This window comes from Pseudochaenichthys georgianus, chromosome 3 (assembly GCF_902827115.2).
Source record: "Pseudochaenichthys georgianus chromosome 3, fPseGeo1.2, whole genome shotgun sequence".
Classification (NCBI taxonomy): domain Eukaryota; kingdom Metazoa; phylum Chordata; class Actinopteri; order Perciformes; family Channichthyidae; genus Pseudochaenichthys; species Pseudochaenichthys georgianus.
Window position 1 is genome coordinate 35,581,551 of NC_047505.1, and position 13,767 is coordinate 35,595,317.

General features: G+C 39.8%; 1 protein-coding gene across 3 annotated transcripts in view; it reads right to left on the minus strand.

The window, feature by feature from the left end:
- Nucleotides 1–1,282: 1,282 nt before the first annotated feature.
- Nucleotides 1,283–13,767, minus strand: part of dennd2b (DENN domain containing 2B) — a 50,880-nt gene continuing 38,395 nt past the window's right edge. For 2 of the 3 annotated variants that reach the window (XM_034111035.2, XM_034111029.2), the window contains exons 14-20: nt 13,564–13,712; nt 5,982–6,159; nt 5,147–5,188; nt 4,550–4,661; nt 2,756–2,995; nt 2,420–2,506; nt 1,285–1,745 (exon numbers count right to left, since the gene is read on the minus strand). In XM_034111035.2, the coding sequence (XP_033966926.1) occupies nt 1,711–1,745; nt 2,420–2,506; nt 2,756–2,995; nt 4,550–4,661; nt 5,147–5,188; nt 5,982–6,159; nt 13,564–13,712 (843 nt within the window). In that variant the 3' untranslated portion in view covers nt 1,285–1,710. Of the gene's footprint in view, nt 1,746–2,419; nt 2,507–2,755; nt 2,996–4,549; nt 4,662–5,146; nt 5,189–5,981; nt 6,160–13,563; nt 13,713–13,767 lie in introns of all 3 variants that reach the window. The other variant, XM_034111045.2, reaches the window with a different exon arrangement.

Sequence of the window (13,767 nt, forward strand, 5' to 3'; positions counted from 1 at the left end):
GATTTTATATTCGTTCTCACGCAATTCTTCTGACGTTTCTCAAAGCTGTAGTGTGACACTTTCAATTGTAACAGCACAGTTGCAACGTGAAGGAAGAAATATTCACATCATATCATAATCACATCGTATCCAAGTAAAAAATAACAGTAGGTTTAACAAAATGTGAAAAGTATCTATTATAAGCAGAGGAGAAATGTTATTAAGAACATGTATTTTGTTATTTTACTACTTTCAATTGAACTTATTACTTTTATTTCACAAAATGTCAGATATTTTTAATAATGTAAGCCTGAACATGGTATTTCTACTCTGGCTTAAATAAAATAAAAAAATATAGTTTTAATTTTATACTTACATAGAGTCAGTTGGTGGATGAAAATAAACAATATCCCTGATTTAATGTAGAAAGTACAACCATGTGAATATATTCTCATAAAAAAAAACATTAAAATCCTTTCTTAATTATGGGCATAATATAGCAGTGGAATAATAAACACAAGTAACAGTACTCAATCTGCGTTATAGTCCTCTTCATGGTATTAAATCACTGATGCACGTTTGTTTTGTATATTCTCAATATGTAAACCATTAGTTAGATTCAGTAGAGTAAAATCAAGATTTCCCAAAATTAAAATAAAGCCTTATACATATAAATGTGACATAAGTAGTTGTTTCATAAACTGTCCTTCCCGGTAAGATAACAAAATGGATGTAGAGTAAGTGTCCCTGCTAGAACGCTGTGATTTCACATCAAATGTCACCCTTAATTGCAGTAATGGACACAAGCAGAGGAAAGTAACATGGCGGTGGAATCAACAGCGAGCCTCTCAGTGAGGAGAGCTATTAACAGCGTGGCAGTGACAGCCACCAGAGTGATGTGCAGAGACGTAATAAGGTTAGCGGCAGCATGTGGTAGCTGGTGCTAGACTAACTGTGCCTTTTGGGATCTTAGCAGCTTCTCTTAATGCATAGCTTTAGGGGAGGCTGTCATTGAGATGTCGGCTGTAAATAGAAGAGATTTGTACATCATCTGTCAAACTGTGAATAACATGTTTTTGTTTCTAAGAGTGGAAAAGCGCTGGGTTTAGTTTTTGTAGATTAAAAAGGCTGCAGAGTACATCTGTATTGTTGTGTTTGATAATTGGCCTTGTTGGTAGATATGAGAAGAAAAGGATCACTTTTTTGTCTTCAAAAATAAGAACAAACCAATGATGCGTCAAAATTATAAATTGACCTTTAAGCAAAAGCTAACAACACAAATATTTATAATAATAATCAATATTGTACACTTTGAAGCACTTTTAAAAAAAAATAATAAAAGATTGCAAAAGACTCTATGAAGAGTTACAATCATTTTCTTCATTGTCTTACAGTTTTTTAATAGGTATTACACTCCTGAAACAGAGGACAACACTGTGATGAAATAATGCAAAATGAAAACATATGAACTGTACATATATGCCCATGTCAGTTCACATACACTCACACACTCTTCTCACACACACCTGGACATCAGTGGTTACTCTACGGCTCACTCTCTGTGTACCGTCCTGCTATCGCTATCTCATAAAGTACTATAAACATACACTGAAGAGTATCACAGCCAGCTTACAGTGAAATAATATGTACATGTTTACATAAAAAACATTGATAAAATATTTTTAAAATGGTGAAAATCATCATAAGGCAGAGACTTCAGGTCTTTTCCCCTCAGTTCTTTTTGTGGAGAAACTTCATTTTACTTCCTGAAAACATTAAAAACAAATCAATTAGATCATGTAAATGCATAAACATCTGAGAGCTTACTTTTATTCAGGTAATTAAACAGTATATGGGGATTAAAGCAGGCTCAGATTACATGAGGATTTAACTGTGATCTGTCTCTCTGAAGTCAGTGTGGAAATCTTAATATCTTCTGTAGTGTGTAGTTTCCTGATAACCTATTTCAATATGCCCTCCAGAAATCTTTATAGGCATCAAAAAAGACTCTTAATAAATACATAAAATCCTACGTGTATGGAGCATCACACGCCTTAAACTGAGATTGCAGGTGAGCACAGATAACATGTCCCCCTCCAGCAGATGAATGTGGAAACAGCCTTCTCAAACCGCACATATATTATTCTGCACAGTGCAGCTAAAAGTGAAGTTAAATTAGAATTATAAACTATCAACAAAGTTTATTTTCTCCATTAGTTAAAATATGGATTGAAATGAGAAAGCGGCAAATTGAAAGTTGGTGTGTAGCTCCCTCTGGCAAAATAACTTCTAACAAAGAGTTGTGTGATATAATCTTGTAGTACGAGATTGTTCAAAAAAAGCTATTGAGGAAATATCTGAGCAGCCTGATTTCAGAACTGCATAAATAAAAAACGTATGCAATCTGAGTTTGTCCTGGTGTGTGTGCTGCAGGACTCACCAAGGCCTTTCAGAAACTTGTTGACTCCACTCTGCTCTGTGTCTGGCAGCTCCTCCAGATACTGATCCACCCTCTGCTCAAACAGACCTGACAATAGCACAATACACGAGATTTAAAAAAAAAAAAAAAGGAAATATGAAACATCTTAGTATTCAAGGAAGTTGCAATTATTTGTGTCTGCCAAGAAGAGCAGAAAGAAAACATGCATATGGTAGGTTCCAACCACTAGAGATCAGTATTACTGCAGAGCCCACTCCTGCACAGTTAGTATTTCAGTTAGTAGAGGGGTGGAGATCCTTAAAGAAGAAGTGTACAGAGAAACAACTGACAGACTACCTTTAGCCCGGGTCTTCCTCAGCTCCCGGTCCTGAATGAACCCCGCAAACATCTGAGACTCCATGAAGACACCCAGGAAACGACGGATGCTTTTAGATGCCACAGACTTGCGGAAGGCCTCTCTCTGGAAAACACGCTCTCCTCGCTCATTCTGAGTGATAAACAGGGAGTAATGGCCGATGGTCTCCAGGAAGAAGCGGATGAAGGCCTCTGACACCAGGCTGTTCAAGGAGTTATACTCTGTCGACACAAAGGAAAAGGGATTATACAGAGTACTTTTTTTTGCTATTCATAATAAAGTCCTTACACAGATTTGTCACACACAGTATGTTTACATCAGAAAGAAGCAATCAGAGTCAGATTAAAACAAAAATACATGGTTTGGATTACAGATATTTCAAATGATATGTTAATTTCATGCTTGGTCAAATCAGTCAGTAATTTAAATTATAAAATAATAATGTGGTGGCGTCTTTATGACTTCTATTTCTCTTACATTGGTGTTGTCACAGTATTTAGCCAGTATATATCTATTGGGAAATCAGAGTGAAAGCTTCATGGGGAGACCTGTTTAAGATCCATTAAAGGACATTTTAAATTATTTGTTTTCCCTCCCATAATCATTGTTTTGTACAGTGAAGGTAAGATATCATTGCCAGCTCGTAGGCCTGGCAAACTGTCTAAATATTACAAGGAGGAAATTATTGTTTGTAGACGCATGTCAAATAAAGCTCAAATGTCATTTGAGTTTAACTGACTGCAGGTTGCAGGTATTTCATGGAAGAATGTGGAAAGCAGAGACAGAAAGTCTGTCCCTTTTAATGCAGCGATATGGAACGGTGTGCATATCTTTGTAAAAGATTGATCAGATATTATTTATTATTGACTCTGCATATCCATATTCTTCTCTTGTTATTTGGTCTGTGAACTGAAGTATCACAAATAAAACCCATGATTGATCCCTTGGGGTTAAGCCCTCTTAAAATCCTAGTTCCCATACCGGGAGTTGAACCCGGGCCGCCTGGGTGAAAACCAGGAATCCTAACCGCTTAGACATTAAGCTAAAGTGAAAAACTTCACTTATATGTGATTGTTGTCTTCTCAAAACTGTACAGATCAATGTGTTAATTTGCCACAGATTCGCCTATTTTGAATAATAAAGCCTCATTGGAACCCATTATAAGTAGGGTAAGCGTTACAACAATATGATGACATATTTGCACACTTCAGATGATTAATGTATGCATGGATCTGTAAACATGTATGTGCATATATAGATATGTTTATTTCTTATCTAGTCTTGCTATCTCTGATAAACATGTTATACATATTATTCTTGTTAAAATATTAATAGTTGTGTTTATGATTTATTCTGTTTATTGTGTGTATAGATTTTGATCTTTAAGGGAATATTCATTTTTTTGTTCCTCTAATCGACTAAACTTGTTTATTTGTATTTAATATTATTATGTGTGTTGCGTTTCTGTTTTTAGCAATAATTTTTGGGGATGGGACAGACAGAGTTTGTGGTTTTATTCAAAATGAAAAAGCAAATAACCATAATGGGAAAGAACACAGTATGAGTGTGCACCAGTCTGCTCGGTACATACCACTTACGACCAGGAACAGATAATAGTTTACCTCTAAAGTGACTCACTGTGATGAGCAGTGTCAACAGAAGGCGTCAGAGTTTCACAGAGACTGAACACACTGTAGCTGCTACAGTAACGGTTGTTCTAATTAACAAGGCAAACATCTGTCTTGGCGGGACGTGGGGATTTGTCTCTTATTCACCTTCGTCTGACTCGCTGTCGGAGTCCTGACTGATGATGTCATTCCTCTGCTCCAGCGCTTGCTCAAGAGCTGCCTGAAGTTTCCGCGGCAACAGTGAGGCCTCGTCGTCCATCTATAAACAACCGAAAACACTGCCGTCACCAGCGATAAACATCAACGTTTGGAGAATCAGTTTCAAAGGCTCAGACTTACAGCAGAGAACCGCATGTTCTACAGCCTTGTTTAAAGCGAGACCATGTCACATTTGAAAGAAGAAACAACACACTCTTCTTCTAACAGACGAGAATAAAATGCACACTCACTCTGTACACTCGGGGGTTTTGCTGCTTCAGCCTTACATGGTCTGGTATGACTAGTAACTCATGGTGCCTCATGTTTGTTCACTTTACATAGATACATTTTTATTGTCATGTAAGACACATTACTGAGACAGTTTGATGACTGGATGAGGATATGCTTTTCAGCATGTCAATAATGATAAACATTTATTTAATATAAAGGTGAAAAGCAGTTTACAATATTAGGCAAAGTTGACAAACAGCAAACAGACTGGCTTTTAGCTTAGGTTTCCTCCTGATCTTTAGTTCATAGACGTACCTGTCGGATGAATCGGTCAGTTCCTAGGTCAACCATTAAAGCCTGTGAAAAAAAAAAAAAGATATATCATTTTTCAAAAATAATAAAAAAAACTTAATTGTATCTACAATATAGATGGATAGAGAAGTACAAACGTACAATTGTAATTGCTATTTTATTGATTTATCAAATCATTGATTGGTCTTTCTGTTAAAAATCAAATCATTGAAAAAGTTCCCAAAACCCATTTTGAAATGTATTGTTGTTCCACTGACCCAAAACAAATAATGAATTCACATCTCATTCAAAAGGTAGAGTCCAAGAATAAACCTTGACTTTGAATTCTTTATTTTAGTTAATAGTGACATGGATGGTTGATTAATATAAAAAGACAAGAGGCAGAGGAAGAGAAAACAGCCCACCAATTAAAAATGGAAATCCTATTAATCTGTATTGTTGAAATGACACTAATATCCAATAGTCCAGGAAACAGACTTCAATCAGGGATGACAGAACATAGAGATAGAGGCAGAACAATCAGGGGGTGTTTCTCATTGTCGAGGACGCTTGCTTGGTAGCACATGTCTTTCGAGTCACTTGCTTCAGAAGCGAGGCAAGAATCCTTCCTAGCCTCGGAAAATGAAGAATTGTGGAACGGGCTAACAGGTGTGCAGGTGTGCGTCATACGCCGGCCTCGGTAGAATTCCAAGTATGCTGGACATTGGAGCAGGCCTTCGGCGGCACTCGATGACGTAGTATGCTTGAAATAGTGGCTCTGGAGCAGACTTCCTCGACATTGAGAAACACCCAGGGACAGAGTAGACATCCAGAGAAAGTGCAGATATTTTGAACTCACTTCCTCCACAGGCAAGTCCTTTAGCTTGGGCAAAGAGCTGGACAGCAGCCCCACCAGGAAGGGAGTGGGACAGCACACAATATCCAACATGGACCCCGGCAGCACGGGGATGAAGGTGTGTTGCCAGGAGAAGGGGTAGAGCAGCGCCACCACTGCATGCATGCAGCTGGACAGAGTACTGATGATAGGAGACAAAGAAAAAGAAAAAGTCATACACCATCAATCATTTTCACACTCGTACAACAACAACGCCCTGCAGAGGCCACACCAGATCAAACTGAACCGGGTCAAAACAGCCGGATGTTTCACTAGATAATGAAAAAACGTTTGTTCCACACTGAAAGGGGAGTGGTAGTTTATATGGTCACAACATTTTCCTAAAAATACCTTCTGCTGCAGTCATGAACTTGAAAACAAATAGTATCACTCCCTTAAAACTGTCCAATCATTGAACTGACAGAGCAAAAACAGTCTATTTGCAACACCAATCTCTACCCAAGTTAAATGGACACTTGATTCTACACTGAACAAAAATATAAATGCAACACTTTTGTTTTTGCTCCCATTTTTCATGAGATGAACTCAAAGATCTAAAACATGTTCTATATACACAAAATAACCATTTCTCTCAAATATTGTTCACAAATCTGAAAACATCTGTGATAGTGAGCACTTCTCCTTTGCCGAGATAATCCATCCCACCTCACAGGTGTGGCATATCAAGATGCTGATTAGACAGCATGATTATTGCACAGGTGTGCCTTAGGCTGGCCACAATAAAAGGCCACTCTAAAATGTTCAGTTTTATCACACAGCACAATGCCACAGATGTCGCAAGTTTTGAGGGAGCGTGCAATTGGCATGCTGACATCAGGAATGTCCACCAGAGCTGTTGCCCGTGAATTGAATGTTAATTTCTCTACCATAAGCCGTCTCCAAAGGCGTTTCAGAGAATTTGGCAGTACATCCAACCGGCCTCACAACCGCAGACCACGTGTAACCACACCAGCCCAGGACCTCCACATCCAGCATGTTCACCTCCAAGATCGTCTGAGACCAGCCACTCGGACAGCTGCTGCAACAATCGGTTTGCATAACCAAAACATTTCTGCACAAACTGTCAGAAACCGTCTCAGGGAAGCTCATCTGCATGCTGGTCGTCCTCATCGGGGTCTCGATCTGACTCCGGTTCGTCGTCGTAACCGACTTGAGTGGGCAAATGCTCACATTCGATGGCGTCTGGCACGTTGGAGAGGTGTTCTCTTCACGGATGCATCCCGGTTTTCACTGTTCAGGGCAGATGGCAGACAGCGTGTGTGGCGTCGTGTGGGTGAGCGGTTTTCTGATGTCAATGTTGTGAATCGAGTGGCCCATGGTGGTGGTGGGGTTATGGTATGGGCAGGCGTATGTTATGGACGACGAACACAGGTGCAGTGTATCTGGTCACACCAGATACTGACTGGTTTTCGGACCCCCCCAGAGCCCCCCAATAAAGCAAAACTGCACGTTTCAGAGTGGCCTTTTATTGTGGCCAGCCTAAGGCACACCTGTGCAATAATCATGCTGTCTAATCAGCATCTTGATATGCCACACCTGTGAGGTGGGATGGATTATCTCGGCAAAGGAGAAGTGCTCACTATCACAGATTTTTTCAGATTTGTGAACAATATTTGAGAGAAATGGTTATTTTGTGTATATAGAAAATGTTTTAGATCTTTGCGTTCATCTCATGAAAAATGGGAGCAAAAACAAAAGTGTTGCATTTATATTTTTGTTCAGTGTATTTTCCTTGTTACTTTAAATGTGAAAACAGCACATTTGATGTACTTTGACACTTTGTTCTTCCTTCAGCTCATCTGAGGGACAGTAAGATCCAACAGACAATTTTTCAGATAAAAAAATACTTTTAAGACTTCACGTTTCAACAGCTTCTGGATAAATATTGCATTTCTCCTACTTGGAGTTGTACACCATCCACTACCAACCACACTGAAGAAGGATGAGACCAATAAAAAGCATTATTGTGACATTAATATACTCTGTCTGCAGGGCTGGCGTGACTTTGACATGTTGCTATAGTTAAACTGGAAGCTTGTTGGCGGAATACCAAAAACGCACCAATTGGGTCTAACTCCGACAGCTGTGGTATAAAATGGAGATCACAAATAGCAGCCCGTCTTTCTCACGATCCGCCGCTTGTTGACAGTGGCTGACCCTCCTCCCCTCTGTCCTCTACATAATGTCCAGTCCATGTACACAAAGGGAGTGAAAATAAACCGTGGGTCTGATCACGCACACAAACACACAGACACACAGACACACAGAGAAGCTCTAAATCAGTATGGATCAACAACATGAGCAGGGATCAAACATGGTATGCAAACGCACCCCACTGGAGATATATACACTTTTAATGAGGAATGTTTTTCCGTGGTCGCTGTCATCAACAGCAGACAGAACATCCCAGTAAACAGATGTTGCTCCCTTCCATGTGTCCTTTTTCACACTGAGTTTCAGCTTACAGAGAACATTACAGTCAACAGCCTGATTCAATGTGCGGAGATAAAAGGACAACACTTCGATAAACTATTCAATTAATTCAGGCTACATGTTTGCCACTGCTTTTTTAAATCTTGACTTCCCATTAGTCAAATTGCCAAGTCCAAAATGTGTTTTCTTGACAAGGTTAAATGGAATTACACCAGTGAAAACCCGAAGGCTACAATAACCACAGTGCTCAGTATTTTTAAGGCCTTTTCCAGATCACTCATACCGTGAAGCACTTGCAGCTTTTCTTTGGCCGGACTGATTTCCATTTGCCTGAGGAGGGCTCGATAATTCCTAACAGACCCCGTCTCCTGGGTTTGACGAGTTCCAACAGGGAATGATGGGGCACAGATCTCAGAAAACCTTCGCCACAGGCTACACGCGGCCCCACACACCACTGATACCAAAAGGATCTATTACACTCGTACCCCAACCACACACTCTTGGGAAAGGATGAACTTGCAATGAAAACACTCTGCGCGACTAGAGATTGCCACTCAACTCTGGAAAGAGAGAGGGACATTCCTGTTACAAACAGACCGAAACTTCAGACTATCAGACCACACAAAAAACAGTGAAAATGTTCTCTGGTCCACCAACAGGTGAGAATAATATAAAAGTAACAAAAATATATCCGGAATGAATGATTTTAATTAGAAAGAGTCAGCAGACAAAACATTTTTCTCTTCTTATTTGATAATGCCTAATGGTTTTGGGGGTTGTATATGTAGATGATCACAGAGGTTTCAACCTGCTTGTATAGGGAAGGAAATGTTAGTCTATCAGTCCACTTCTTTGTTCCACAATGATAATATTTTAGCAACTATTGGATGGATTCCCATAACATTTTGTTGAATGCTAAATGCCTGCAACACTAATGACTTTCCCATCAGCTGTACTTTGTGTGCATCTACATTTGGCAAGTGGCAAAGAGAATCATCATGTTAGCAAGCTAGCCTGCAGTTGTTTGCTTTTAGTACAACCCCACAAAGCTCCAAGCATTGATTAACACTGTGGTTATTGTGATGGCAACAAATACACACAAGGACGAATTTTGTGTTTTCCTTGCATGGCATTTTAATCACTTTTCAGGACACGGATGCAACGTTTGCCATAAGTCCAACATATTACTTGTGGAAAGTACACTAGGCAAGCAAAAACTAAGATTTAAATATTATTTTTGATGGATTTCTATTTGATTACACACTCAAAAATGCATATAAAGTTATGAGTCAACTCTCAGGAAAAGAGATGGACATGTTCCCGAGGTCTTTGCAGAGCTTGTTTGTGTTGAGGTTGGGAGCTAATCCTGACATATTAGCTCTCGTAGGTCTGCCAGGCCTGGTTTAGTATGTGAGAGTCTGAACTGGCACATACGTACTCCAAGAAACATGGGATCCAGAGGCTTAGACTGTGAAGCCCAGAGGAGGAGGGAACATTTCAGTGTCCAACACAGAGAGAGGGAGACAGAACTCTGCATAGCCAGTACCACAAGCTTCAAACCGCTAATAAAGCGATGCACCGTGTCTCCCAGTGCTGGCATGGTAAGACTGACTCCACAGAGAGAGGACAAAGAAGACCATACCGTACCTCAGCTGTCAGACACCAGCTGTTCTGCAAAGCCCTGAAACCCATTCTTCAATGTTAAATCTCTTCTCAAGCCCAAAATAACACTTACAAATCATATACAGGTTAAGCAGAGTACATATAGACCTATAAGATTATGACAAGCTGCACAGGGTGTATTTTTATCCGCTAGCAGAATGTTCTCTGCTCCCTTAGTCCCCAAATGATTTCCCCTCACTTCCTGTCTTTAAGGATCTCCAGCCACCGTGTCTTAGTCTCGGTTCTGCGTCTCCACAGAAGGCAACGGCAAATTCCTTTTTACAATGAGAAATGACCTCCTGATGGGAAACTCTATACATGCTCTTATTCTAACCACAGAAACGTCTGAGTTTCATCAGCGCTGTCTAGAGAGCGCAGATAAATGTGTGCAGGTGTTTGCATATGCGAGGGTCTACTACGCGTGGGTGTAAACATTCACAAGAACGACACTGATGTAAAAATCAGCTGGTCAGGCTCCAGTAAAGTCTTTCTGAAATCTTTAAAAAACAGAAACATCTCACATGTTTGCAGTGTGTGGATTTCACTCTACCTCCGAGTTGAATTACCACATGGGAAACCGGTTAAGTTGTTAAAAGCGGTTTTGGATTTGTGCCAGCTCTGCTGAGCGTGTTAGAGAAAGTGTTTGAGAATAACTGAGGGCTACATGAAATGAGTATGCTTCCATGCTTGGTGATTAGCAGAATGCCAGCATCGGTGCAATCGTTTCACCTGTCTGATGATTGCAGACATCATTGATCATAATAATGCAGCTGCAAAATGTGTGTGCTCTACTGACTTCCAACTCATTTCCAGGCTGCTGTATTATTCCAAGAATATAAAAAATACACCACAAACTTAAAAAACGGATACTTCACATTATACTTTACATCATTTCCTTTCAACCAATCAAACAAGAGTCTTGCATTCCACTATGAAAAGTTAACCGTTTTTTTATCTGGTGCTTCTACATGATTCTTGTTAGTGTTTTTAATTCCTTGTTATAGTGTCTTTGTTACTTTAATCTCAATAAATAGATATGATTAAATGAAGATTAAATAGAATAGAATTGCAAGTTTTGAGCTGTTTGGGACCAACCTTAACCAGCGAGCCAAGCAGTCTTCTGCACCTCCCTTTTTAATCTTCCCCTCTCTTGTCCTTAAACATAGACTTCTCATCTTTCATTACATTTCTCACTCTTGTTCTCTTCAACCTTAATTAATTTGTGACATCTAACTCCTGTCACAGGATATGTGCAATCAAATATTATTGTATACGCTCAGTTTGGATGTGGACATTCTGATTAAAATACGGTGGGATTCCATCATCTTAAGAATGGAGTCAAATCGGGTAAACTCATTTAAATCTAATTTGCTGTTACACTACTTACTGTAGAAGTATTTCACAGCTATACCAAGAGATAAATCCAGGCATGAGCATACACTTTTGGTTACTTTCCTCAAATCTAGCCAGAGGACTGAGAGAGGCAGTTTAGATGATAATGCAGCACTGAAAAAACTCAGCAGCGTCAGCCGGTAAATCGAGTTAGGCTTTTACAGAGTGACATAGCTGATGATGAATTTATCTGATTAGGCATCCGACTTGTCATTACAGGCAGCAGAGGATGAGAGATCACTTTTAAAAAGAAATCGTCTGTGCAGACTTTCATGCCGAGGCAACAACCGCTTCAATGAAACAACAAAAGGTTTCATTGTAAAGAATGAAGTGATCGTAGCATGCCAAAGAAACAAGAACTTGCAGAGAAAAACATGCCGAACATGGCTTTTCCTCTCACTTCCTGCTTGCATTGGATATACATTTCAAGGCTAAAAAACATACATCATGTTCAGCTGGCGAGGTATTTTGGGAACGGATTATGTACCAGAGCCCCAGAGGGAGCAGCCCTTTTATCATAGAAGTAATTAATGCTGCAGAGAGGCCCCGTCACTGTTTTTAAAAGAAACCATAACACAGGAGCTCTGCATGTATGCATGCAGGCCTGCACATTCAAACCCACCCACACACGGTTTGAGCAGTATATACAGCAAGTATGCGGCAAAAATATTTGTCTTAATCTGAAGTTTTACTTTAAGGCTATTTTAACCTTTGTTAAGTTTACAGTTTTATTCATTTGAATAATATCTCAAAATGACAATGCAAACATGCTGATGGTCAGCGAGTCCAATGTTTATCATGTTCATCATCTTAGTGAACCATGTGAGTATGCTAACATTAGCTAATGTTTTATAAGATGACATGTGGACCTGATGATAGTGCTAGATTAAAAGTTATTGTCTGGAGAGTGCCACTGTGACTGTGACAATATATCCTATATTTGTTACCTCATGGTGAAGAAGAAAGGAGTCAAGGGATCACTAAAGCCAGTAGGGTTCATCGTCTGGAGATCATGAATTAATGCTCTTTGTTTCCAATTGAAAGTTTCCTAATGCAGTAAGAGAGATACTCTATAATTGTCTCTCATAGTTCACATATATTGCATTGTATGATAAATGAAAGATAACACAAAATCACTGATTTGCCGTATAGTTATACCATCACTGTCTTAGGCAATATATCATGATAATATTGAGTTACCCCCTGATTCCCACCCAATGACTCCTTGATGTTATCACCTCTGGTAATGAGCAATTTAGACAGATTCTCTCGAGGGGCACAGAGAGTGCCGTAGCTCATACGTAGGGAGTGAACGTGGCATCATAATTCAAACGGTGACAGTCCATCCACAGATCACAGAGGGCAGAGTCGCACACACAGGAAGTGCATTCCTTCTCCTCACAGTCACTGCCCCCACTGATGTTTGTTTAAACTGGGCTTTGATACATGGAGAGATTACTTCTCCACTCCAATCTCCTCCACCCTCGCCTCCAATACTCCAAAAAGTACCCTTCTCTTCTCTGGAATAAGAGGACAGACTGGGACACCAAGTCCTCAGGGACTCTTCGCATCTTATCAGCCACACCCTCTTCTCCTCTGGCAGTGACTCAGTGGTGTGACCCAATTGAATCTAAAACTGGCAGCTGAATGACTGACCTGTATCGGATACACAGGAATATAATATAATCAAACATGTTGACATATGGTGTATCCTTTAAGCCCCTACTGACAAACCCACAGTGTAATGTCTCTGTTGTGTGTCTGTGTGTGTATATCGATTGATGCATTTCTGTCATCATCAGCCAGGATCAGTCTTAATGGCCACAAGCTGGCAGTCTGTTCAAAAGTTTTTGGAAAATATAAAAATGTCTGCAAACAGGAGTGGTTTGTATTTGTTATATACAGTATATTCTCAAACAAAGCAATAGTCACAGACCAATTGTTTCAGAAGGAAGTAAATGACATTACTTTACGTTTTTTTGAGGATGTCTGAGAGTAGATATTCTCACTGAAGAGGAAGACCAACTCAGAGCCTTACCTGAGTTTATCAGCCACAAAGATGACTCGTCTCTCCAGCAGCAGCGAGGCGAAGACTCGTATCACCTGGCGCACACTGAGACAACTGAACAGACTGTCAAAGTCCACATGCTCCAGCCTGGAGTCAGTTGGTCGCCTCAGCTCGATGACCTTAAGTGACCACGTTAAATATAGGAAATATTGGTCACAATATGACAGTCTGGAA